The sequence below is a fragment of the Podarcis tiliguerta genome (assembly GCF_965153285.1).
Source record: "Podarcis tiliguerta genome assembly, chromosome: 16".
NCBI classification, from domain to species: Eukaryota; Metazoa; Chordata; class Lepidosauria; order Squamata; family Lacertidae; genus Podarcis; species Podarcis tiliguerta.
Window position 1 is genome coordinate 964,079 of NC_139549.1, and position 27,816 is coordinate 991,894.

At 48.8% G+C, this 27,816-nt stretch overlaps 2 protein-coding genes across 3 annotated transcripts in view; both read left to right on the forward strand.

The window, feature by feature from the left end:
- LOC310666139 (uncharacterized protein) overlaps positions 1 to 26,964 on the forward strand; it is a 29,348-nt gene extending 2,384 nt beyond the window's left edge. The window contains exons 2-6 of the mRNA XM_083416776.1: positions 15,020 to 15,355; positions 15,435 to 15,488; positions 16,419 to 16,511; positions 18,039 to 18,127; positions 26,663 to 26,964. Coding sequence (XP_083272902.1) covers positions 15,020 to 15,355; positions 15,435 to 15,488; positions 16,419 to 16,511; positions 18,039 to 18,127; positions 26,663 to 26,692 — 602 coding nt within the window. The 3' untranslated portion in view covers positions 26,693 to 26,964. The remainder of the gene's footprint in view (positions 1 to 15,019; positions 15,356 to 15,434; positions 15,489 to 16,418; positions 16,512 to 18,038; positions 18,128 to 26,662) is intronic.
- LOC310666072 (uncharacterized protein) overlaps positions 1 to 27,816 on the forward strand; it is a 1,539,811-nt gene that overhangs the window by 494,451 nt on the left and 1,017,544 nt on the right. The window lies entirely within an intron of this gene.

A 27,816-nucleotide genomic window follows, 5' to 3' on the forward strand; every position in this document is an offset into this window, starting at 1 on the left:
TGGTGGAGCGGTCTCCTTCAGAAGGTGGTGGGCTCTCCTTCCTGGGGGTTTTGAAGCAGAGGTAGATGGGCACCTGTCAGGGGTGATCTAGTTGAGATTCCTGCATGGCGGGGGCTGGGAGTACAGGACCCGTGGAAATCCTTTCTACAACTCGTTATGCTTCATTTTTTTTAAAATAAATTTTTATTAGTTTCTCAACATATCATTTTCATCAATAATTAAACATACTTTTATATCCTATACCATTTTTTTGACTTCATTCAATCACATCTGAAAATTTTCCAATCTATTCACTTAATATACATTTCTTATTTTCATTATTACATTTCAAACTCATAACCAATATCTCTATCTTTTTATACTTTGTAACACTTCTTATATTTCTCCTTACAAAACTTCTTGTAATCCTACTAGCGTAATTTGTTGATTACAGTTGCTCTTCAAATAGTTCGTATACTTCTTCCAATCTTCTGTAAATCTCTGGTCCCGCAGGTTTCGAATCCTTCCTGTCATTTTGTCCAATTCTGCGTAGTCCATTATTTTTGTCTGCCATTCTTCTTTTGTCGGAATTTCTTCCTGCTTCCATTTCTGGGCTAACAATACTCTTGCCGCTGTTGTTGCATACAATTTAACATCTTGCCTGTTAATATCTTCACCTATGTGATTCATTTTTAACAGCTCCAGTGCCAGAGCCGCAGATCACTCTGCTACACGTCTTCAAGACTTCAGAGGGCATCAACGTGACCCTGCAGTGTGTGGTACCTGGAGAGAAAAAGATTGACGTCTCCTGGGGAACAGGGGACCCCGCCAGCCCCTTGGAAGAAAGCTCAGATGGGCACTGCCTCTCTGGGAATGACACTGTTCTCCAGTTGTTCCGGCAATCCTGTTACACAAACTCCACCATCATCACCTGCCAAGCCAGCAATGCTGTTGATCGGAAGAATGCCTCATATGACTTGAAGAGCATCCCCGAGTGTGAAGGTGTGTGCCTGATTGACCCCCCCTTCTTTCCCCCATTATGTGCTGCTTGCAATAACTTTTATTTCCCTGAGACTTTGAGGCAGGAGCAGTGGATTCAGAATGTACTATCAACCAGGCTGAGAATTTTTCCACCTTGGTTTTTAAATATTTGAGTGTTTCGATTTGGCGATTTGATGGCAATTTGGATGGATTCTTGAGCTGGGATTCTTGAGCTGCATGGCTGGGGGTTGGACTAGATGAGCCCTGGGGCTCCCTTCCAGTTCTGCAATTCTACCATGTCACCTACTCTGCGAGTGTATTAACTAAGTTGAAATGAAATGATGCTTATCCCTTAAAGCACTGTACAGTGGTACCTCTGGATGCGAGTAGAACGTAACACGTGACTGCGTGTGTCGCGTTTCGCCGCTTCTGCGCGTGACGTCATTTTGAGAGTCTGCGCATGTGTGAGTGGTGAAACCCAGAAGTAACACACTCCGTTACTTCCGGGTTGCCGCTGAGTGCAACCCGAAAGCGCTCAACCTGAAGCACATTTAACCCGAGGTATGACTGTATTCAGTTTGAGTAATGAGCTGTTAAGTTGGTTCCCTGAAAACTGGACTTTGGCTTCCAGTATTCCAAAACTGCAAAATTGGGAGGGAGTGTTTGGCAGTCCAGGCAGCTGTGTGGTATATACTGCATTTGCTCAGCTAGAGAAGCAAATTAAGGTTTTGTCACAGCCCAACTCTCATTCTGCATGGAGAAAAGCTGAAATCAGTTCACAATCTTTCCTGATGCCCTCCGTGGTTGTTGCTGTCGCCCTCAAGGGATAATTTTTGCTTATTATTGCAGGTGCAAATCTGAATAATTCTTGGATTAATTCTTGGAGTATTCTTTGGAGTATTTTTGGGATCGTGGTTGCTCTCGTTGTTGCTCTCGTTGTTGGACTCATCTGTTGGAAGCTGAAAGCATTGCCATCCAGATTGCAAAAGGTAGGAATGTGTGTGTGTTATTCTCCTGCCCCTCTCATCTGAGTTTGGGTTGCCACTTAACTGTTTTCCCTTCCTCTTTGTTTATCCTGGGCAGAATCTGGCCAGTTCCTCCAAATGATGTGTTTCATTTTACGTGCCACAGTTTTTACATCCGCAAGGCCAAAGGCACAGTTGGGTGCCACCCGATATTAACGCTCCTCTAGTGCTTTCTCTCAAGTATTCCCGAATAAGCTTGGAACTCCACAAAGATCTGAATCCTCTTTACAAAACTGCTTTTAAAAAGAAGGGTGTGTGTGAAGGAGGAGTGTTCTTTGTTCTGCCTGCCAAAATGGGAGGCTTTTGGCTGATAAACAACCCACAAGTTTCGAGGTTTCCACATTTAAACCCATTAGTGAATATTCCTGGGTTATTTTCAGGAAGTCTGAGGCTTAAGGATTTCCAGCAGAGGAGCAAGGCGTGTCCCTCTACCAGTGGGGGGAGGAAAAGTGCTGCCCCACCTGCCACCCACTGTGTGTGTGTGTGTGTGTTGTATTGTGTGCTGAGATTCCTCCTGTCTGGTTGATAGAGCTCCTTTGTAGCACGATGCCCAAGACGCCAGTTGTGCCTGGGTTTAGGTGGGCTCAATTCTGTTTTAGGAGCTGGTTCCAGGCCCAGCAAACTAGATCCTCTTAAGTCTCACCTAAGGATCCTCACCATCAACTTAATCAGCAGCCCTGTTTCTTCCTTTGCCTGCAGGTTTTCTGCTGCAAGAATTCCACATCCAACGCAACTGAATTGCAGGAAGTAACTTCGCCAAGTGTCTCTCAAAATGGCTATTCAAAATGTTCACCTTTGGAGCCAGACGAAACCAGTGACTCCACCCCACAGACCACTTGAAAACTCCTGATGGGTCTTGGCAGACCTCTTCCTGATTTTTGCAAAGTACCGTGCCAAGGGCTGTTTTTAAGTCAATTTTTATTACTTCCCTTATTTCTTATATTGCACTTTGTTGTATTACAATCTGCACTGGATATAATTTAAATTGCAGTGCAGTACAATGCAATACAAGGAATAAATGGAACAGTAAAATTTTAAATTTTTTAAAAAATTTTATGTGAATATTTAATGGGATGGACGGTGCCATCTCCTGCCTTCAAGCACAAATTCACAGACAACCCACAAGGCTCCTGTCTGCTCAAAAGATTCCAAAATACTCTTCTTGGAGGTTCTATTAATTGGGACTGTGCAAATCGTATCAGTTCATTCTTGGTATTGCTTCATTTCTCCTTTTTATAAACTCACATTTGGTTCATCACATTTTCACGTTGATTTGCTTGGGAACCCCTAGACTAGGTCCAAGCACTGGTCATGGGTTGGGGGACCATCCAGTCATATGGAAGGCTTCCTGATCTGCTTGCGGTTCTCCTAGAAGCATTTCAGCAGCTGTCATGCAGAGTACACTGTGGGACGCAATGGACCGCCTGCCTGGTGTCATGTGCAATAAGCTGCAATCAAATGCCATTTTCTTCTCTGACATTTGAATGTGCTTCTATTTTTAACTATAGCACTTTTATCACTATAGCATTCTTGGGCTTCCTGTAGGACTTTCAGTGGGTGTTGTTGTTGTTTAGTCGTTTAGTGGTGTCCGCCTCTTCGTGACCCCCTGGACCAGAGCACGCCAGGCCCTCCTGTCTTCCACTGCCTCCCGCAGTTTGGCCAAACTCATGCTGGTCGCTTCAAGAACACTGTCCCACCATCTCGTCCTCTGTCGTCCCCTTCTCCTTGTGCCCTCCATCTTTCCCAGCATCAGGGCCTTTTCCAGGGTCTTTTCTTCTCATGAGGTGGCCAAAGTATTGGAGCCTCAGCTTCAGGATCTGTCCTTCCAGTGAGAACTCAGGGCTGGTTTCCTTCAGAATGGAGAGGTTGGATCTTCTTGCAGTCCATGGGACTCTCAAGAGTCTCCTCCAGCACCAGAATTCAAAAGCGTCCGTTCTTCGGCCATCCAGTGGGTAGGGTAGGATATAGTTTTGATAGTTATGTTGGAAGAGTGACACTTATGATGCAATGTGTGCATTATACAGTAAGCCTAATGAATTTAAGGAAAACTCAACCTTTATAATCATGATAGGCAGTGGTGTGTTTCTAGGAAAAGGTGCCGGAACACCTCTCTCGTTCTCTTAGAATGGCAATGGCACCCACCTGAGAGGTGTCAGAACTGAGTTCAGGCAAGTTCTAGCTGGAAAAATATGCTTTATTTATTGAAGTAATATATGAAGTTGACTCATGTAGCATTATTTATTATAGCATTATATTATAGTATTTGCACATTTTATACTGAGCTCTATTTTTGTATCTTGGTGGTCTTACTCCGGATTTGAAGTGCCTGCCCGTCCAGCAATTTTAGTGAGATCTTTGGATTTAAACTAGGAGAAATTTATGGCAGGCCTTTTAAAGAAAAAGCTTTGAAGTTCAAATAGTGTGTAGTTTTCAATGTCTTCTATTCCTGTTTATGGGCTGCACAGCTTTGAATTGTTTTTAAATTTCTCTTCTGGGGAAAAATAATAATTTGCACTGCTTTAAAATCTGCTCCAAATCAATTACAAATTAGCCTCTATGCAGGTGATGTAGATCTAATATTGGAAGAGCCAGGAATACTAGTACCACCACTGAAAATTTTGGGGGCATTTAGAACAGGTTTCTTGCTGTAAAATTAATCAGAATGGCTATACAGTGGTACCTTGGTTTAAGAACAGCTTAGTTTATGAACGGCTTGCATTAAGAACGCTCCAAACCCGGAAGGTGTTTTGGTTTGTGAACTTTGCCTTGGAAGCAGAACATGTTCCGCTTCCTGTTGAGTGTAAATTGAGTCCCCCGTTGCTATGGGAAAGCACGCCTTGGTTTAAGAATGCTTTGGTTTAAGAATGGACTTCCGAAACGGATTAAGTTTGTAAACCAAGGTACCACTGTACTGTATACAACAAATGTGGCATCTCCAAGGAAACGCCCATTAAAAAAATAGGTATATGGGTAATTGAGCCCTCTGGATCCCTCTGGATCTTGTAATCTACCCTGAGAGGTTAAAATGGATATGAAGAAGTCTTAAAACATTTCAGTAACTGAAAGGAACTTGCTTCCATGCACTTTGTATTACTTTTTAGATTATACCTTTGGAAGTGAATAACTCCTTGCTTACCTCTACTATGCTTCCAGTAGCCTAGAAAAACAATTTAGCCTTAAAAACCAGGACAACCTTTTCTGGAACACCTTTGCAGCTGCAAAACGTTGGTTGATCCTACCAGCACTTCTGACCATTCTTACGGGGATGGAATTGTTTAATGTTACATAAACTGGTGAAAAATTGTAATTGTATTCAGGTTACTGTGAAAAAGGGCTGTGATCATTGGATTTGGTAAGGTTTAGTGTGTTTTCATTGCAAAGGTAGGGGGTGAGTTAACCCCAAGGGCTTGGTCTTGAGCTCCTGGATAGAGTTTGAAAGTGTTTGCACACGGTTTCAACTGGCTTGCTAAACCCTCTGTGATTTAGGGCTTGCCCTACATGCAAAGCCAAGCTCTGGCGCACTGAGCGGGCCAGACCAAGAGCAGGTCCAGCAGTCGAGAAGGCGGTTTCCACACATGCTGTAGAGGGAAGTTGAAAGGCTACTTTGCCTCTGTGATATTGATTGACTACTTCCTCTAATGTTGTATCGACTGAATGTTGTCCTTTGTGAACCCACTGTACATTTTCCACTTAAGAACTGTGAAATAATGCCTGTTACCAGTATTTTGTTCGGCAAAAAGCTGCTAATAGCATTGTCCAGGCTTCTGCCCCAGGGAGACAGCTCTGGTGCTACCAATGCAGCGGTTTGACTTCACTCCTCAAGGGGCACGCCATGGTCTCTCGAGACAGAAGGATGCCAACTGAGGATGCCAATAGCAATAAAATACGCCAATGAACTATCTTTTAGAGACTTAAGAGACGAAGAATGCACATATACACCTCATCTCTTTGTCTTAGTGTTAGCTCCCTGGAGCCAACCAGCTTGAAGCAAGCTGTAAAAAAGGAGATACGTTTACGTTTTATTTCCCTTTTCTCTCTCTCTTGTTGGTGTATCTTTGTTCTTTCTAATTCCTTTTTCTACCTTGCAGTTTTGTAAGCTTTTCCCCATGTATATTTTTGTGTTTTTGATTTCATCATTCATTTAAATGTATTTGTATATATGTAGAAATTAAATTAAAATAAAGGGCAAAAAGTGAGGTAGAATTACCAGCTGTGCCTTACACTACAACCAGCAATGTATGAACAAATTTATGTAGCTGACACCATGTATATTTGGTTCATTTTGTTGGTTTTGTAATGTTTGAAACTCAAGTCCTTTTAAGTAAAGCTTTGAAAACCATATTTGGGATTGAAGAGTTTTATTTCCACACAAAAGTTAGCAGAGATTAAAAAAAACAACAACCCTCCATTTGCTTCAATACTCTCAATACATTTGCCATGTTCGCAGCTGGAAGCAGGAGTCCAGCGACATCGGAAGGAGGGCATATTCCCCAAAGGTTTGGAGGCTGGAGCGTCTTGGAATGAGGTTCGGCCACAGACAGTCCCCTAAGACTCAGCTTGCCTGCCTGTGCCACCCGGGGCCATCCCTGCCTTTGGCTACAGAGAACGGTGCCTAGTTAGTGGCCTTAGTTTGCAGATCGGGGCCAGAGAACAGGGCGTTTGTGGCCCCCAAGTCCTCTCCATCACCCTATTGAGCTTGGGGGTGTTGCAGGACTCTCCACACCAGCCACCGTCCCTGACCGTGTGCCATGCTGGGGACGGTGGCCGTTCGGAGTCCGGGAACGCCCAGAGGTCAGCATGTTGCACAACACACCAGACAAAACAAAATAAAAAACATTCCTTCCAGTAGCACCTTAAAGGGACCTCCCCAGAGTCGGCCATGCGTCCCTTAGTAGCACCTTGGAGACCAACTAAGTTTGTTCTTGGTATGAGCTTTCGTGTGCATGTACAGATACACTGAAACAGAAGTCACCAGACCCTTATATATAGTGAGAGGGTGGGGAGGGTTCACCCATTCCCACCACCCTTCCCTGGTCCCTGAGTGAAGTCAAATACACCCCTTTGTTTTGTCTAGGCTTTATCCCACTATGGGACGCGGGTGGCGCTGTGGGTTAAACCACAGAGCCTAGGGCTTCCTGATCAGATGGCTGGCAGTTCGAATCCCCACGACAGGGTGAGCTCCCGTTGCTCGGTCCCTGCTCCTGCCAACCTAGCAGTTCGAAAGCACCTCAAAGTGCAAGTAGGTCAATAGGTACCACTCTGGCGGGAAGGTAAACGGCGTTTCTGTGCACTGCTCTGGTTCGCCAGAAGTGGCTCAGTCATGCTGGCCACATGACCCGGGAAAACTGTCTGCGGACAAACGCTGGCTCCCTCGGCCAATAAAGCGAGACGAGCGCTGCAACCCCAGAATTGGTCATGACTGGACCCTTTACCTTTACCATCCCATTATGGGGCAGGTGGGCATTGTGATTGAGATGGTTATCTGTCTGACACTCTTGGAGCAGGATATCACTAGTTATGACTTCAGTGATTATGGTGGGCTCTCACCCACTTCCCTGGGTCCTAAATGCCATTGGAACTGAGAAGATACAACAGGTGATTTCTTATGAATGTCTAAAGTTTTCCCACTGAGCCTGTAGTGGAGACATTTATCAGCAAATTGCTGCATTTGGCAATGTACAGCAGAGGCTCTCCGTCTTTGCCTTGCGGTGTGCAGAGGCAAGGCTCGTGACACAATTTCTCGGTTACAATGCCAAACACACACACACACACACACACACACACACACACAGTTTCGTCTGGCTCACGGCACAGTTCCCTGAATCAAGAAGCATTGCAAAATAACCTTTGCAGAGAAAAAAGAAAAGAAAAGAAAACAGGAAGTGGTGATGTTATCCAGATCAAGACGCACAGATAACCACACTTGTCTCAAGCAAGCGGTCCTTGCTGCTGGTCTCTCCAGGTCCTTGGGAAGGGTAAGTTCTGTTCTGGGCCTGGGGAAGAAGGATAGCTGAGCTTTGTGCACCTTGATCACTGAACCCAGAGCAGCTGGGCTGATCCCTTGTGCTCCATCTTGTCCACTGAGATCATCTGACGGGACACCTCTTGGGGTTCCTCAGGCAGGGTTTTGCTTGGCCCAGGGCCTTGGGGGTGGCAGGCCCTACTCTGGAACTCCCTGCCGGCAGATGAGGTTCAGCAGATGCTTCAGGTTACAGACGCTTCAGGTTACAGACTCCGCTAACCCAGAAATGGTACCTTGGGTTAAGAACTTTGCTTCAGGATGAGAACAGAAATTGTGCTCTGGCGGTGTGGCAGCAGCTGGAGGCCCCATTAGCTAAAGTGGTGCTTCAGGTTAAGAACAGTTTCAGGTTAAGAACGGACCTCCAGAATGAATGAAGTTCTTAACCCGAGGTACCACTGTAGTTGCATGAAGTGGGAAAGGAGGCTAATGTGGTGGGATGGCTGGAGAAGAAGAAGAAGAAGAGTTTGGATTTGATATCCCGCCTTTCACTCCCTTTAAGGAGTCTCAAAGCGGCTAACATTCTCCTTTCCCTTCCTCCCCCACAACAAACACTCTGTGAGGTGAGTGGGGCTGAGAGACTGTGACTGGCCCAAGGTCACCCAGCAGCTGCATGTGGAGGAGCGGAGACGCGAACCCGGTTACCCAGATTACGTGACTACCGCTCTTAACCACTACACCACACTGGAGGTTGGTGGGCAGAGCCAGCCCCTAGGACACACATAACTTCGCAAATTCATCCCCCCCCAAATAGAATGCCTGGGTTCAACCCCCCCCCACTTGGCCATCATGAAGCTCCCAGGAGGTCAAGCTCTTGGGGGCCAGCCGTCTTGCGGGGTACCACTGTATTTCAGAATATCACAGCTTCATAAGAATAAAAAGAGCCTTATCTTAGAATACTGCAGCTCCACACATCACATTGCTTTAGGCTGAAATCCTATAACCACTTACTTGGGAGTAAGCTCTGTTTAACTTAGTGGTTCATATTCTGAGAAGGCTTGCAGTGACTTTTTAATTTTATTTTTAACTGTTAATCTGGCAGCTGCGTTGGCTCCAGTCGTCTGCACTTCAATTTTTTAATTTTTACATTCAGACATATTTATGCGAGACAGCACAGTGAAGCAAAATATTCTTGGGATTTGGCCCTTATAAAACTGTAGGCACCTTTCATACGATATTTGATATTCTGTTAAGTGGTAACAGAACATAATAAACAGTGCAAATTGCATTGTTCTGTCATAGCCACATCGTTGCTGCCAAGTTTAAAGACAGGCACAATGCAGAATTTCTGCTAAGTGACTTGTGTCTGGTAGCTATCCAAGATATGCCCTGTATTTTCCTAGTGAGAGCTTTCATCTCCCAGAAAAATAATCTGAAGTGGGAGTATTTCATGTAGTTGCAAAGTCCTCCCTTCACTTGCTTTCCCTGCCCTTGTGAAAAGTATTGGCTGTAAAAAGCCAAAAAGCCTTTGGACAGCTGCTTGTTTTGATAACCGCTTGAGCTTTTTAAACCATTGAATTGAGACCCAACTGGCTTGGGTTCCTGAGGCACATTTTCTTTTGTGACTCGCAGGCTAGTCCTTGAGATTTAGACCCAGAGTTTTCAGGGACATCTTGTAACGTTCCAGTAAAACTGCATCCCTGCATAGAGGGATGGAGAAACTCTCTGTAAATGTGGAATTCATTTCCCATAACATATGAGCCTTGGCAGAATATGATCCATACACATTATCAGGGAATAATTTGAGCTATAGTTTCATGAGAGGTGAGCCCCGGAATCAATTATAAAACCAAATAATATGTAAAGTGATAAAATGGCTATGTGCAGGTCCGGTTTGCTTCTGATTGCTCAGTGATTTATTTATGTCAAATATCCCAATAACGGAGATATTCTGGAAGAGCACTGTTAGTTGTCCCCCATATTTCACGTGGCTCTTTAAAGGGAGCGTTGAGCAGAGCCTCCTTACATAGAGTCCTTACATAGGTTCCCTATTGGTAGGAGGGAATAACAGAGGCCAACCAGAGAATATTGAGAAGCAAAGCAGCTAGTAAGCTTGATCTTTATTGATCTGTTGCAACAGGGTGCTCCCCTTACATGCAAGAAAAGAGGAGGACCCACAAAAATGCTGTGCAAGGGCTTATAAAGACTTTTGAAATTCCCATCCTCTAGAATAAAATCATAGAATCATAGAGTTGAAACTACTTTCTTGTAGTTTGGATCCATTGCTCCGTGTCCGCTTCTCTGGAGCAGCAGAAAACAACCTTTCTCCCTCCTCTATGTGACATCCTTTTATATATTTGAACATGGCTATCATATCACCCCTTAACCTCCTCTTCTCCAGGCTAAACATGCCCAGCTCTGGACCTAATGGTCAGGGGTCCCTTTACCTTTACCTTATTCGCCTGCATTAGTGACCTACCCAGTCTTTCTTCCCAGCCGGAGGGCACCACAGCACATTTCTAGCACCTCTCAGGTGGGCACCATTGCAGGCCAGCACTCCCCTCGCCCTCTTCTTGCCTTTATGTACTTCTGAGAAGCCCCAAATGAACATTTCAAGTCAGAACAGAAGCTGGCCAGCGCATGCGAGTCTACACTTCTTTTAGACCTATGACTCCATCTGGCTCCCAGCCGTGCTTGGTCAAGCTTTGGAGCGGAGCCAATTCTTTTTTCTTTCTTTCTTTTTAATGTATTTTTATTAACGATTTTCTTGATTTACAGAAGTATGCGTAATGTCTCTCGTATTTTTTCCATGTAACATTTTAACAAATCGGTTTCATTTGTTGAGACATTAGGAAGAAACGGGGGAAAGAGGTGAGGGGGAGATGGGGGTGGGGTCGGGTGGCGATGTTTCTATTTTACTTACTATATGTAGGGTTTGGTGTCAGCGTTGCTTGTGCTGTTCACTTGTGTTCCTTTGGTGGTGAGAGAGGTTGGGGTTGGCCTAGGGTGTGGTTATTCATTTGGGGTTGGCTGTGGTGGTCTTTGTTTTCATGTGGGAGTGGGGTGGGTGGGTGTTTTGGATCAGGTTAGCCATATTGATTTGTATGCCGTTGGTGGGTTCTTGTTGTTGTCTTGTTGGGCTGTGTATGTGATAAAGGGGAGCCATACCGGGGTGAAGGCGTCTTCTTCTATTTGTCCCTGTGTCAGTTTCAGCTTATGGGTTAATTTTTCTAGTAGGGCTGTTTCCCATACTATTTGGTACCATTGGTCCAGGCTTACTCCTGACAGGTCTCTCCAGTGGAGTGGAGCTAATTCTTATTTCCTTTTCTTCAACCCAACTCCCATGTAGCAACAGCCAGCTTTAAGCCTCTCCCGTTGCATGCATGAGCTTTTCAGGGAAAACTTCAGAGAAGTTTTTAATATGTAACGCTGTACTGTTTTTAACATTTGATTGGAAGCCGCCCAGAGTGGCTGGGGAAACTCAGCCAGATGGGTGGGGTATAAATAAATTATTATTATTATTATTATTATTATTATTATTATTATTATTATTGCCAAAGGGCTCTCTTCCAAGCTGCCCTAGAGCAGAAGGGAGTCAGGGCACATTTAACTGGCCTGCACCGGAACCAGGAGCAACTCCCAAAGTAGTGAGGGAGACAGCTTGCCATACTTGAGAGCACCTCTACCAGGGGAGTACCCAACTGTAGTCAAACCAGCATCTGTTCAGGGCTGCCCCAAGTCAACTTACTCTAACCACTTCACGGCAAGTTCCAGCATTTACAGCAGAACCTCAGTTTTCAAATGTGATCCATTCAGGAGGGAGAAAGGTTGTTTTCTGCTGCTCCAGAAAAGCGGACACGGAGCAATGGATCTAAACTACAAGAAAGAAGATTCCACCTAAACATTAGGAAGAACTTCCTGACAGTAAGAGCTGTTTGACAGTGGAATTTGCTGCCAAGGAGTGTGGTGGAGTCTCCTTCTTTGGAGGTCTTTAAGCAGAGGCTTGACAACCATATGTCAGGAGTGCTCTGATGGTGTTTCCTGCTTGGCAGGGGGTTGGACTCGATGGCCCTTGTGGTCTCTTCCAACTCTATGATGCTATGATTCGTGACTGACTCTGGGATTGCGGCGCTCATCTCACTTTATTGGCCGAGGGAGACGGCGTACAGCTTCCGGGTCATGTGGCCAGCAGGACTAAGATGCTTCTGGCGAACCAGAGCAGCGCACGGAAACGCCATTTACCTTCCCGCCGGAGCAGTACCTATTTATCTACTTGCACTTTGACGTGCTTTGGAACGGCTAGGTTGGCAGGAGCAGGGACAGAGCAACGGGAGCTCACCCCGTCGCAGGGATTCGAACCGCTGACCTTCTGATTGGCAAGTCCTAGCCTCTGTGGTTTAACCCGCAGCGCCACCCGCATCCCTAATGCAGGATGTACTGTATAGTGGTGATAAGGGGACAGGAAGTGTGTTTGGAGGGATGGAGCCTGACATGAGGGTGAAGAAGGAAATCTCACCCCCTCCACTCCTCAGTGGCTCTCCTGGACTTGCACCACATGCCACCGTTTGTGCCTTTGCAGGAGAAGGAAAGCGGAAGTCTTGCTTCTTGAACCACCGCTTCAAATTGCTTCCGCAATAAAGTTGTTGATGCATCTATCTGTCCACCGCAGGCCAAGATGACTGTGGGAGGTTCAAGCGAAGGCTCCCTCACCCTCTTGGGGGTCCTCATCGGCTTGTTCTTTGGTGAGTTACCAGAGGTTCACCTCAGAGGTTTCCCTGGATAGGTTTTCTTTAAAATGTATGAGCAATCACACGGGGCTGCTTAAACAGATTGGGAATATGTTTATGAAATATACTCGGAGTCGAGAGTGGATTTCATGCTCTTTATTCAGCTCATAGCAGTGAGGAGGAATGGAAGTTCCCCCAGAATGTCTGCTTTATATACATTATTTACACAATGGGCCCCACGTGATTGGCTAATTCTGGGATTAAGCTGTAGGCCAATCAGGTTGCGGATTCACTTCCACCTGGAGCTGGATTGGGTGGCTCCTGTGGACCAATCAGACTGCTGCATTCTGGGTCCTATTGTTCTAGGACCAATCAGACTGCTGCATTCTGAATCTTATAGTTCTAGGACCAATCAGACTACTGCATTGTGGATCCTATTCAACTCAGTACATAACAGGGTAACTCTGTCATATGCCATTTCTCCGGTCAAAATCCTCCCTAAAAACAGCCGCTGTTAGACTCTGTGTGCCAGGGGCCCTCTCTTCAAAAGCCTCAGGAGCTATTAGGTTGCGGTGGCTGAATAGATCCTTCATGTTCAGAGGCGCTCTACCTTGGAATATCATTCACTGCCGGGGGGGGGGGGGGGGAGAGGCAGAGAGAGGCAGAAGAGAGCAAGGAAGACCTTATGCTTTTACTCCCCGCTGTTTGGTTTCCAGAGACACCTGGTTGTCCGAAGTGGAAAGCAAAGTGATGGGCCAGACAGAGCTTTGACTGGGTGGGAGTTATTCTTCGTTTTTTTTAAAAAAATCATTTTTATATTTACACAATAATATTTAAGAAAATACAAACCATACATTTATCATTGACTTCCCTCGCCCCCGTCTCCCCCGTCTCCCCCGTCTCCCCCGGTTCGTTTTATTAAACATTTGCCACTGCATATTTTGATTTTTCTGCATTCTCTCTTTCCTAGTTTTATTTCAGTATCATCATCATCTTCGCTTTTAATTTGTATCCCGTCTTTCTATCTTACAATACTCAAGGTGGTTTACAAGCTGAAGAAACAAAGAATGTACACCTTATAACAATCTAATGCAATACAAAAATGTGGTAACAAAACAGCTTTAAAATAAGCATTCTGCATATACTTCATACTGCTGAATTTATCCTAATCCTGTTATCATTTTAATATGTTAACAATGCCAGTCTGTGCAGACCCTGCTGAGTATGATGGTCTGACTGTATAAGGCAGCTTCCTATGTTCCTATGTATAGCTGTCAACTGTCCCTTATTTGGCGGGAAAGTCCCTTATCCCAGCGCCATGTCCTGCTGCTGTCCCTTATTGATGATGTCCCTTACATTTCCTGGGTTCCAAAGGAAGCAGCTCCTCTCCCTCCCTTCTGCCAGCCAGGGAGGAGGGAGGCTCCAACTGTGTTGCTTGGCTGCGTTGCTCACCCAATAAGGAGTCTGAGAACGACTGGGGGGTGGAGCTTGCATGCCTTGTGCCGATCAAATCGGCCACGTTGCCTGGGGACTTGCTTTTGCTCAACGCTTCCCAGCGGAGAGGGGATGCTGGCTTTCCTTGCTGCATCCCCTTTGCCGGGTTGCTGCGCTGTGGGAACCACCGCTTGAGGCTTCGTTTGGCTGCTGGTTGACTAAAATCCCTTATTTTGGCTGCTGATCCCTTATTTTCGAGGCTGCTGGTCCCTTATTTTCAAATCTGTAAGTTGACAGCTATGTTCCTATGTTCCTATGATCCAAGATGCAGCCACCAACTTGCACAGCTTTCAAAGAGGAAGAGATGGAAGGAGGAGATGGTTGTCAGCCTCAATAGATATGTTTCCCTCCCACTGTTGGACTCAGCAATGCTTCTGAAGACCAGTTGCTGAAGCCCCAGAAGGGGAGAATAGCGGTTGTGCTCAGGTCTTGCTTGTGGGCTTCCCTTTGGGGTACCTGGTTGGCTACCAGGATGCTGGACTAGATGGGCCCCATTGGCCTCATCCATTACGCTCTTCTCATGTTCTTATGGATCAGCATATTGCCCAAAGCAATAGCCCCAAATACAACCCTCTCCAAGCTTTACATCATGTCTCGGAAGAACAATTGTTTCTTCTTCTTCTTCTTCTTCTTCTTCTTCTTCTTCTTCCTCTTCCTCTTCCTCTTCCTCTTCCTCTTCCTCTTCCTCTTCTTCTTCTCCTTGATTTTCTCCTTCTCCTCCTTGATTTTCCTCTTTTTTCTTGACCTTCTTGATTTTTTCCTCCTCCTCCTCCTTTTCCTCCTTCATTTTCTTGTTCTCATTCTCTGGATCTTCTTCTTCTCCTCAACTTTTTCTTCTTCCTCTTCTTCATTAGGTGCTGTTGCTAACCCGAAAAAAGCTCCTCTTTATCAGGTTACTGGGATGCCTGGAAAACCAGTCCTTTTCCCTTTAAATATAACCGCTGGGAAAACTGTGCTGATGATCAAATGGGACTTATACCCCCAAAATGGCACCCCCTTTGAGCTTGCTGTGCTCAGGAACGGACAACTGAGGACTTCTAACCTGAAAGACATGGACAGACTAGAGGTGCTTAATGAGACCATTCTGCGGATCAAGGCCTTGCAGGAAAACGAGACTGGGGTTTTGAACTGTCGAGTGACATACACCACCTCCAAGATGGAAATATTCGCATTCAATCTCACTGTCTCTGGTAAGTCACGACGAATCCGTCCATTTTTGTCCATCCTTCTGAGCAATTAATAAGATGGCTGCAACTTTTCCCTTGACAGTTCCTGCGCCAGAGAGTGACCCACCTGATGTGCCCAGCGTTTCCCAAAGCGAAGGTAAGCAATTCATTGCTCCCCTACCCCATTCTCCACATTTTCTGCCTGGGAAATTTAAGCATTCATATATAATTCATAGGGACGCGGGGGGCGCTGTGGGTTAAACCACAGAGACTAGGACTTGCTGACGGTTCGAATCCCTGAGACGGGGTGAGCTCCCGTTGCTCGGTCCCTGCTCCTGCCAACCTAGCAGTTCGAAAGCACGTCAAGTGCAAGTAGATAAATAGGTACTGCTCCGGCGGGAAGGTAAATGGCGTTTCCGTGCGCTGCTCTGGTTCGCCAGAAGCGGCTTAGTCCTGCTGGCCACATGACCCAGAAGCTGTACACCGGATCCCTTGGCCAGTAAAGCAAGATGAGCGCCGCAAGCCCAGAGTCGGTCACGACTGGACCTAATGGTCAGGGGTCCCTTTATCTTTACCTTAAGTTGTGTTTTGCTGGAAATTCTGTTGTGTGTAACAGAATTTGCACCCTGTTCTCTCGAAACTGAAGCCCCTTGTGTTTTCAGTGTTCCTACATGCTTAGCTTTGGAGCACACAGAGCAGCTCTGCCTCAGTGCCCCCCCTTGTCCCCCCTTGCCTCTTATTCCACAGCCTGCCAGGGGTGCTGCCAGCCACTCTGGGAACTACTGAGTTAAAGCTATTTCCAAATGCGTACATACCATGCAGGGACAGTTATTAATTCACACCATTAAGGTGCACCAAATGCCTGAGTTTTTATCACTTCGATGGCTTTGTCCTGTCCAGCAATCTATAAACATTTTAACAGAACAAAATCCTTCAGTTTAAAGCTATGGAGAACTTAATAGTTTTGGATTGCCCATTGAACCCATTTGCTTATTTTCATCATTTAATACCCTCATTTTACCTTGGGATGCGCAAACTGGCATTTCGATTGCAGAAGCCCCTAAGGAATAACGTTTGTTCATTGCAGGGGAATGGAGGAAGACCCTGGTGTGCTTCATTGTGGCCATGATGGTTGCAGGTTTTCGCTTCGTGCAAATGGTTGTCAGAAGGCGTGAAAGAGGTAGGGAAGATGCGTGTGTTTGTTTATTCGTAAGACTTCTCACCTGCCCTTCGCCATAAGGTCCCAGGGTGGGTTACAGCCAGGCCTAGGCCATTGTAAGGACAGATTAGAAAGGACCCAACCAAAATTATGGTGATGGGGATGGAACAACTCCCTGATGAAGAACGGTTGAAGCATTAGCTCAGTTGGTTAGAGGGTGTTGTTGATAATGCCAAGGTCGTGGGTTTGATCTCTATACAGGCCAGTTGCGTATTCCTGCTTTTCAGGGGTTGGACCAGACCTGCCTTCCAACTCTGAGTGGCAGCCAGTGTAATTCTGAACATTTGGGACTTTTTAGTTTGGAGAAGAGGCGAGGAAGAGGCTGTCAAGAATTCTGCTCATATGGACCCAGAGCAGATTCCAATGTATAGTTAGCAGAGTAAAAACTTAAAACACGTTGCAGGATTCTCCCCAAAATAGACCAGAGGCAATTCATATTTCATTCAGCAAAGCTACTGAAGGCAAAAGAGCATAATGGTCACAAATCCATATACATTCAGGATTGTCCATAAGAAACCCACTTGCAGCAGACTTAACTTAAAACTTAGAGAGAGCCAGTGTGGCGTAGTGGTTAAGAGCTGGTGAACCGGGTTCGCGTCTCCGCTCCTCCACCTGCAGCTGCTGGGTGACCTTGGGCCAGTCACACTTCTCTGAAGTCTCCCAGCCCCACTCACCTCACAGAGTGCTTGTTGTGGGGGAGGAAGGGAAAGGAGATTGTTAGCCGCTTTGAGACTCCTTAGGGTAGTGATAAAGTGGGATATCACATCCAAACTCTTCTTCTTCTTCTTTCAATAACTTATAGTAAGACTAAAATCTTAACGCTAAGCATACTATAAGCAGAACACCACACCAAATGCAAACTGACAGAGGCAACACAATAGAAGTTCGTTAAAAATGTACATGGCATGGAAAAAGTGGTTAGAGAAAGGGTTTTCTCCCTCTCTCATCACACTGGAATTTTTTGGCCTCCGACAAAGCTGAACATCGCAAGATTCTGGACAGACGGAAGGCAGCCCTCCTTCACACAAACTATGGCACAGCACCCGCCAGCATGGATTCCTTTAAGAGGAGATGGAGAGGGCTATTGATGGCTACTAGCCACAACGGCTAGTTGGAGGCAACAATGCTTCTGACGACCAGTTGCTGAAGGCCACAGGAGAGGTCAGATCCTGACTGTGGGTTTCAGCCACTGTGAGAAGAGGATGCTGGGCTAGATGGGCCGCTGGCCTGATCCAGCAAGCTCTTCTTGTATTCTTATGTACTTATGACTCCCTGCCGGAAACCCTCAAGAGCTCTTCCTGGTTGGATCAGGGCCTGAGGAAGGACAAGGCAACTTCCTCTGTCCTACCATGAAGGCATTTGGTACACCTCTGGGGGCGGGGGAGTTCCGCAATTTGGGGGCCACCCCCTCTGCTCTCTTGAGGATATAGGGAGACCGACTGATCAATGCAGTGACATGACCTGTATGTATTTCATTACACCCCACAGTGCCGAAGAATAGAACTCCCCTGAGCTTCATTATGGGGAAGAAGAGGAGGAGGAAGAGAAGATCCTCCACAGACAAGAATTGTGACCAGGTGAGGTGATCTTGCAGAGCGGCGTGTAATAAACGGAAATCTGCCCTTATTCCCTTATGGGGGACACAAGAGCCCTTATAGAGTCCTTACGTAGGTTCTCCATCAGTCGGAGGAAAAAACAGAGGCCAAGCAGAGAATACTGAGAAGCAAAGCGGCTGGTGAGCCTGATCTTTATTGCTCTGTTGCAACAGGGTGCTCCCCTCACACACAGGAAAGGAGGACCCAGAATCAAGGTGTGTCCGCCCTTATATAGACATTTGAAATTGCCCGCCCTGGAGTCAAAGACCACCCCCAGAAACATCATACCTACATCACAGAAAAGGTGGTCTACAGCAGAAATCTGAGTGCGTTGTTTTTCTCCTGTCTGGCAGGTGACCTGTTAATGCTCACTTGATTGGATACCCTGGACAGCCTGGCCAGTCTTTTGTAATGATAAATACTTAGTTCCTGAGCCAGGTCACAGGCTTACCCTATTCATACACTGACATACCCTTAAGACAGGATTAGTGAATGAAAAGACAATGGGGAGGCTCCTCCGTTTGACTTTGCAGAGAAAACACCTGGGAGTCTGGGAGTCAAAATGGCTCCATAGCTGCTCTCCTGTGCAGCTTCAACATGTGGCCTATATATCTATGTACGCGTTTGCTTGGTACATTTATGAACCTTTATTATATACTGTCAGAGCTGGCTCCAGGTCCCAGCTCACAGAGGACCAACGCTAGCCGGTAGTAATGTACAAAAGTCTTTATTGAAGTACAGTTTCCATTTTCAAGCCGCAGCGCCCCAGCTCTACGTCTAGGGTTTAGATCGGCGAAACTCCATCTGAATCTCCGCCCCCTGTACACCAGTTTAAGATTCTAGCCTTACTCCACCTCTTCCGTCTCTCCTTTCTCCTCTGGGTTCTGCTACCCCCCGGGGTCCCTTCCTTCCTGGATTCTTCTGACGCTGACGTTGACCCCCCTGACTCCTCCCGCTCTTTTCGGCGGGCTTTGGGACCTGGCTCCCTATCCGGGCTGCCAACTGCTCCGCCCTCCTGTACATTTGAACTTGGCGCGCGCGCCCAGCCTTCAACCTTCCTCTCGACCATTTCCTCGCTCCCCGATGGAGGCGTGGCCAACCCTGACTCATGTCCTCCCGCTGGCAGTGCGCCGCCTGATCCCGATGCCTGGGACTCCTCCCCCCTACTGCACTCTGGTGTGGACGCTGGTCCTGATTTCCGACTGCTGCTCTCTGAGTCCCCTCTGGCCCCTTCTTCCTGGGGTGCCCCCCTAGGCACCCCCCTTGCTCTGACCATGGGAGCCCCTTTCTGTGAATCTTCCGATTCGCTGGAAAGACTCAGAGACCTCGGACCGCTGTCATCGCTAACATTTCCTTCGGACTCCTCCCCCTCGCTCTCTATTTCCTCCCTTTCTTGTGCCTCTGCTCCTGAACCCCTGACATCCATCCCCCCCTCGAAGCCCCCCCTTCCCCCCTCCCCTCCTTCAGGTGTGGGTGCTGGGTGCTCCGTCGTTGTGGGGGTGAATGCCGGATACAGTTCGTCCCCCGTGGCGTGCATCCAGCCGGATAAGTCCGGCTCGTCCTCCGTGCTCTCGCCGACCTCGATTTCCTCTGCTTCCATCTCTTTGCCGCCGTGCTCGAACCCAAGGTCCTCCCCCAACACGTCCATGTCCGTCTCTCCCCCGGTCTCCTCTGGGGACGTTGCCTGCCAAGGACCCCCCAGCCACTTCCTGCGCCACTGCTCCTCTGGTCGATCGTCCCACCAATAAGAACGGTCTGAGGCAGACCCCGAGGGTGATCCCTCCGGGGAACGTGTTTCTAGTGCCGGTTCTTCGTCCGAGGTGAACCCCTGGAACGTGCTGGCTGAAAATGTGGGTGTGAAAAGCCAGTCGTCGAAATACGTGGCTGGCATGGGCCTGTGTGGGAAAATGGCATGAAACTCTTCCTTGAGAAGAGGCTCGTCCAAGGCATAGTCCGGCACCCGACGGTTGGCGCTGGCCGGGTTACCTTCTCTGGCGAGAAAATATTCTACTCCCTCTTCCCCCCATCTCGAGTCTAAAATCTCTGTGACCTCGTTGATGGGTTCCCCTCTTGGCGACCCCCTCCTTGTGGGCTTCTCCCTGAGCGGGTCTGGTGCCGTGCCCGGCTCCTGAAATCTGTGAGGTGCTTTGTAGGGCGTGAGCACTGATCTATGGAACACTGGGTGCATTCTGGATCCCTCCGGAAGTGTCAACCGGAAGGCCACTGGATTGACCTGTGCCTCGACTTGGTAAGGTCCTAGCTGCTTATGTCCGAGCTTCTTCTTCGCTAACGATCTGGTCGGCACTGCCTGGGCTGCTAACCAAACCCAGTCTCCCACCTGTATGTCTTCCCCAACCCTTCTGTGCTTGTCAGCCTGCAGTTTGTATGCGTGCTTTGCTAGTTCTAACTGCCTCCGAAGCTGTTCGTGAACCTCCTGCAACTCTGACGCTAAGGCTTCCGCTGCCTGTGGCTCCCCCTCCCCCAGTCTCTCTAATCCCGGGAAGGTTCTGGGATGCCTCCCGTTGTTGGCGAGGAATGGTGTCACCCCCGTGGACACGTGCTTCGTGTTGTTGTAGGCGAACTCAGCGAGCGGCAGGTAGTCCACCCATGTTGCCGGCTGCTGATTTGCGTAGCATCTCAGGTACTGCTGCATGATGGCGTTGACTCGCTCCGCTTGTCCGTTGGTCTGCGGGTGTCTTGCCGACGCTAGGTTGATCTTGACGTTCAGGAAACCCATCAGCTTCTGCCAGAAGTTCGAGATGAACTGTCGCCCCCGGTCGGACAGGATAGACCGTGGCAGACCGTGAACCCTGAACACGTGGTCTATGAACAGTTTGGCGGTCTGTTCCGCCGTGGCCACCTTCGCGCACGGAATGAAGTGGGCCATTTTGGTGAACATGTCCACCACCACTAGCACTGCCGTCTTGCCCCTCGAGCTGGGTAAATCCATGACAAAGTCCAGGGCCACCCTCTCCCACGGTTCGAGCGGTGTCTGCAGCGGTTCGAGCAGTCCCGCCGGCGGTTTGTGCACTGACTTGGCCCTTTGGCAGGTGTCGCACCTCGAGACGTAATCCGCGACTTCCCCCCGCATCTTGGGCCACCAAAAATCTCTGGCTACTAATTCTACCGTCTTCTCTTTGCCAAAGTGCCCGGCGGTGGGTGCGTCGTGCAACTGCTGCAGTACTTTCGCGCGGAGGTCGTCTTCCGGTACGTAGAGGGCCCCTCTGCGGATGAGCAATCCGTCGCGTATCTGGAACTCGTCGTTCTTCGCCGTGCCCCTGTGCACCTCCTCCATCTTGGCTTGTGCGAAGGGGTCCTCCTGCAGCGCTCGACGTACAGCATCCAGGTCCACGGTTGCTGAAGCGCACGCCCACGCTTTCGGTGCGAAAACGTGCTTGGCCGCTGCTGGTGCCGCCTCTTCGAGGTATTGCGGCTTTCTGGACAGTGCATCCGCCATGATGTTGTTGTCGCCTGGGATGTACTCTATCCTGAAGTCGAAATCCGCAAAGAACTTTGCCCATTGTATGTGCCTCTGGTTCAGGAACCTTGCCGTGCGCCAGTACTCCAGGTTCTTATGGTCCGTGCGGACCTGCACTGTGTGTTTGGCTCCGATGAGGAAGTGCTGCCACGCCTTGAATGCTGCATGAATGGCCAGCAACTCCCTGTCCCAGATGGTGTAGTTCTGCTCTGACTTGCTGAGCTTCCTGGAGTAGAAGGCACACGGTCTCCAGTCCCCATGCGGGTCTTGCTGCAACAGTACTGCTCCCACGGCTCTGTCTGAGGCGTCCGTTTCAACCCTCATCGGTCTGCTGGGATTCACATGCAGTAGCTGCTCTTCGGACGAGAAGAGACGCTTGAGTTTCTGAAAGGACTGCTCCGCTTGCTCCGTCCAGATTAACTTCTTCTTCTTGGAGCTGAGCGTGTTGGTAATGGCCGCCGTCTGCATCGCGAACCCCTTGATGAACTTGCGGTAAAAGTTGGCGAAACCGACAAACCGCTGGACCTCCTTCCGATTGCGCGGGCTCTTCCAGTCCAACACTGAGCGAACCTTGGCGCTGTCCATGGCGAGCCCCGTGTCCGACAACTTGTAGCCCAGGAAATCTACCTCCTTCATGTCGAACTGGCACTTCTCCAGCTTGGCGTACAGCCTATGCTCCTGCAGTCTCTGCAGAACTTCCTTGACGTCTCCCTCGTGGGTCTCCTCTGATTCTGAAAATATCAGGATGTCGTCCAGGAAGCAGACGCATTTCTTGTAGAGGAGACCCGCCAATACGTGATGCATGAAGGCTTGAAAACAGTGGGAGCCATTTTGTAATCCAAAGGGCATAACTCTGTATTCATAGGTGCCCAGGGGCGTGAACATGGCAGTCTTCCACTCGTCGCCCTCCCGTATGCGAATCAGGTTGTACGCCCCTCGCAGATCCAACTTTGTGAAAACGCGTCCTTTCCTCACCGTTGCGAGCAGGTCATCTATCTTGGGCATGGGAAAGGCTGTGGGCTTGGTTTTCGAGTTCAAAATTCTATAGTCCACCACAAGCCTTTTTTGGGGCGTGTCCTTCTTCTTCACAAAGAATACAGGACTGCCCCCCACTGCCTTCGACTCCTGGATGAAACCGCGCTTCAAGTTGAGGTCTATGAACTCCCAGAGTTCCTGCAGCTCGTCTTCAGACATGGAATACAGTTTCCCGGTTGGCAGCGTCGCCCCTGGCAGGAGGTCAATCTTGCAGTCATAGGACCTGTGGGGAGGCAGCTTGTCCGCTTCCTTCTCGCAGAAAACCTCCAAAAACGCTGCGTACTTGAGTGGCACTGCTTGCAGCGTGCCTAATTGTAGCTGCGGGTCATCCTCTTCCCCTTCCGGGCTGGGCAGAATGCAATGTTCCGCACAGTAGGAGGAGCCGAAGGTCAGTTGGCGCTGGTACCACGCCAATGCTGGGCTGTGCCTGTGCAGCCAACTCATGCCCAATACTACAGGCGTGTCCGACAGTTGGGTGACATTGAAGCTGATGACTTCTCGGTGATTCCCAATTTGCATCACCATCGGAGGCGTTTGCTGCACCACCTGCCCCCCCAGCAATTCCCTGCCATCCACCGTGACAACCTTCAGAGGCAGCGTGGCTGGCAGTAGTGCTATGTTGTGCTGTTGAATGAAATCCAGTCCTATGAAGTCTGCGTTACTACCAGAGTCAATGGTAATCGGCACTTCCATAGTGAGTCCATTGGGTAGTTGGAGCGATGCTGTGAGCTGCACCACTGGTTTGGGTGGAAGGGGGTCTGTGGGCTGCAAAATTGCTGGGGATTGCTTCACTGACTTGTCTGGCTGGACCCCAGTGCCTCTTCCTCCAGCCAGACTCTGTCGTTTCCCTGCTGTGGTTCTCTCTGCTGAGTTGCCTCTGTTACTCTTGCTGAGGCTGCAGTGTGCTAGTGGAGCCTCTGGGGACACTCTTTCGCCATGTGCTGAGCACTGTCGCAGATGTAGCACTTCCTGTTCCCTCTAGGAGGCTTCGCTTTGACTGCTCCCGGTGTTAGGGCTCTGGTAGCTGACTGAGCCCTGGCGCCTCCAATCTCCATCGGTTCCTCTCCCCCTCCCTGCGGAGGTGTGGATTGCGCACGCGCTGCATCCTTGGGAAAGAGGGGAGGTGCTCTCGCTGGCGTACGTCCCCAACGTCCTTCTTCTCTGTTCCATGGACGTTCTTCCAGACGCACCCCAATTTCCAGCGCCCGCTGGACCACCTGCTGAGTGCTCTTTGGTCTCTCCCCCCTTGCAATCTCATCTTTCACATTTGCATTCAAGCCTTCCCAAAAAAGGTCTCTGACTGGAGCAGAATCCTTCTCCCATCCCAGCGCATGGACTAATCCAAAAAAGCGAGAATGGTACTGCCTTACACTGGCTCTACCTTGTTTGAGCCCATGTATGTCTTTTCTGGCGATATCAATGTCTATATTTGATAAAAAACACGAATCCATCGCTTTAATGAAAGCATCCGCATTTTGGAGCGCCGGATCCTTATCTCTCCACAGATTGCGCAGCCACGCTTTAGCTTCCCCATGCAAATGGGACAAGATAAACCCCACCTTCTCTTGCTCATCTCTAAAGTCTTTATCCAGCAGTTCCAGCGCAAACAGCAGGTCTGCTCGGAAGTTAGGGTACTGCTGTAAATTCCCATCGAAATGAGATACAAGGCTGCCTCCTCTTTTCCCCAGCCCAATCCCCTCTGATTTGGGTCCCGGTTGCCCCTGCTTAGCAAGCACTTCCAACCTGGCTTGGAGATCCCTGCAGGCGGCAGCCGCTTCCTCTTCCCTTTTCCTGGATGCAAGTACCTCCGCGTTGAGTTGTGTCACTGCATTTTGCAGGGCTGCTAGTTGCTGTTCTGTAGTCATCTTGCCTGACTTTTGTGAGCTCGCGAAGCACCAATCCTCTTCCCTTGCTGCGTCCACTCACGTTACGAGGTTTTTGGTGCAAAACTTTAGAGATGGAGCTTACTGTCAGAGCTGGCTCCAGGTCCCAGCTCACAGAGGACCAACGCTAGCCGGTAGTAATGTACAAAAGTCTTTATTGAAGTACAGTTTCCATTTTCAAGCCGCAGCGCCCCAGCTCTACGTCTAGGGTTTAGATCGGCGAAGCTCCATCTGAATCTCCGCCCCCTGTACACCAGTTTAAGATTCTAGCCTTACTCCACCTCTTCCGTCTCTCCTTTCTCCTCTGGGTTCTGCTACCCCCCGGGGTCCCTTCCTTCCTGGATTCTTCTGACGCTGACGTTGACCCCCCTGACTCCTCCCGCTCTTTTCGGCGGGCTTTGGGACCTGGCTCCCTATCCGGGCTGCCAACTGCGCCGCCCTCCTGTACATTTGAACTTCAACCTTCCGCCCAGCCTTCAACCTTCCTCTCGACCGTTTCCTCGCTCCCCGATGGAGGCGTGGCCAACCCTGACTCATGTCCTCCCGCTGGCAGTGCGCCGCCTGATCCCGATGCCTGGGACTCCTCCCCCCTACTGCACTCTGGTGTGGACGCTGGTCCTGATTTCCGACTGCTGCTCTCTGAGTCCCCTCTGGCCCCTTCTTCCTGGGGTGCCCCCCTAGGCACCCCCCTTGCTCTGACCATGGGAGCCCCTTTCTGTGAATCTTCCGATTCGCTGGAAAGACTCAGAGACCTCGGACCGCTGTCATCGCTAACATTTCCTTCGGACTCCTCCCCCTCGCTCTCTATTTCCTCCCTTTCTTGTGCCTCTGCTCCTGAACCCCTGACATATACATAAGACCTTAACTTATTTATTTCAGGCGGAACACTGGGGTGCTTTTCATTCACTCCCTCCATCAGGGGGTGCATGCACTGATAGGAACAGAGCCCAAACCAGAAGGAGGTCTCCAAATGTTTGGGAGAACCTCAAAGTTTGCTGAAGAAGACATTAAAAGTGAAGGGGGCAAATGAAGCCCAGAATTAGGCTTCCTAGCAGGGGAAGGGGGAAGCAGGCTGGGGCCCTCCAGATGGACCCCAGGTCCCATCCTGCTCCCCGACCAATGGTCCTGCTGGGGCTGAGAGGGAGTGGGGAGTCCAGCAACCATGATGGTCATTTCAGGCCAAATTGCCCCCCGCAACTGCCACTTCCCACAAATTCCTGTAACTCTTGCCAACGCTGCCCAGAACTGTCTCAGCCTTAACTAGTCACATGGACTGAGCCCCCAAAAAGAAACACGAAACAAACTTCTCATCACAAATCTGTGTGTATAAATATGCACCACCTGCTTCAGAGGTCAGGAAAGAGACACACACAGAGAGGTGGTTTATTTGGTTGGCCTAATAAAGTTATTATGGGACGCGGGTGGCGCTGTGGGTTAAACCACAGAGCCTAGGGCTTGCTGATCAGAAGGTCGGCGGTTCGAATCCCCGCGACGGGATGAGCTCCCGTTGCTCGGTCCCTGCTCCTACCAACCTAGCAGTTTGAAAGCACCTCAAAGTGCAAGTAGATAAATAGGTACCTCTCCGGCAGGAAGGTAAACAGCGTTTCCGTGCGCTGCTCTGGTTCGCCAGAAGCGGCTTCGTCATGCTGGCCACATGACCCGGAAGCTGTATGCGGGCTCCCTCAGCCAATAAAGCGAGATGAGCGCCGCAACCCCAGAGTCAGTCACGACTGGACCTAAGGGTCAGGGGTCCCTTTACCTTTACCTAATAAAGTTATTGCCCTTTGGATTTTTTCCCTACAGGCCAGACTTTACTATTTTTGGATAAGTGGGACATGGTTTCCAGAAACGTTTTAAAAAGAAATGTAGAACAGATAAAGTGGAAGGAAGATGTTCATTGATCCAGGAGCAGAGCACACTGTCCAGGGTTCGATTAATGCTTGGCTTGTTCAGGTGGACTTGGGTCACTTGGATCTTTTCTAAGCTGCTGCCTGGGCCTGCATCTGGATCCGGTCAGGTCCTGCATAGCTGGTCCTTCGTTCTTCAGCTGCTCAGTTCATTCATAGCTGGTTCTGCATACTGGAGTGGCACAGCTTGTTCTGTTTCTCTCTGTCCTTGCAGGTGGATCAGAATGGAGACGGTAAAAGGTAAAGGACCCCTGGATGGTTGAATCCGGTCAAAGGTGACTATGGGGTTGTGGCACTCATCTTGCTTTCAGGCCAAGGGAGCCAGCGTTTGTCCACAGACAGCTTTCCGGGTCACGTGGCCAGCAGGAGTAAACCGCTTCTGGCGCAAGGGAACACTGTGACGGAAACCAGAGCACATGGAAACACCGTTTACTTTCCCGCCAGAGCGGTACCTCTTTATCTACTTTAACTGGCGTGCTTTCGAACTTCTAGGTTGGCAGGAGCTGGGACAGAGCAACGGGAACCACCAACCTTCTGATAGGCAAGCCCAAGAGGCCCAGTAGTTTACACCACAGTGCCACCCTATCCCAGAATGGAGAACAGCAGTAGCTTTCTCCCTGCCAGTGGACTAATTCTCTCCACAAAGTTTGGAGTTGATTCAGGTGTGCATCTCAGGAGCCACTATTGTTGACATCCAGCCGGCTGATGGCTTTTCTATTTTTCTTTTTAAAGAAAAGGCTACTTGAATCAGTATGCAAACTGAAGCACAGCTGTCCTTTGAAAGGTGCTAGAGGTGATTTCATTAAGAGCTTTCCCTGTGTATGGAATTGCCCCCAAAAGGATGCTAGACTGTTTTCGTATGCCACTACAGCGGCAAGACTTTTATTAGCTAAAAATTGGAAATCGCAAGAAATACCATCTTCATGGCAGATGAAGATGTTGGACTTCTTCAGTGGCGTAGCTTGGGTTGTCAGCACCCGGGGCAAGGCAAGTAATTTGCGCCCCCTAACCCGTGGATTTTAGCACTCAGGCAGAGAGCTGCGAGTGCGAGCGCGCCCCCCCCAGATGTTGCGCCTGGTGCGGCCGGCCCCCCCTGCACCCCCCACGCTACGCCACTGGACTTCTTGGAGCTGGCCAACCTGAGTGGAAGAATCCGCAACCAGAAAGAAGAGGAGATACAAGAGGATAGGAAGAAATTCAAAGAATATTTAGCTAAATATTGTGATATAAGATAAATAGAAAATTCTTGGAAGTAATAAATAGGCTTAGGGGTAGAATAAGAACATGTGGTAGTAAGTATTAAGGATTAGAATATTAATAAAGAAGAAGAGATTAGTTAATGAAAGGAATCAACATAATTAGAAATAT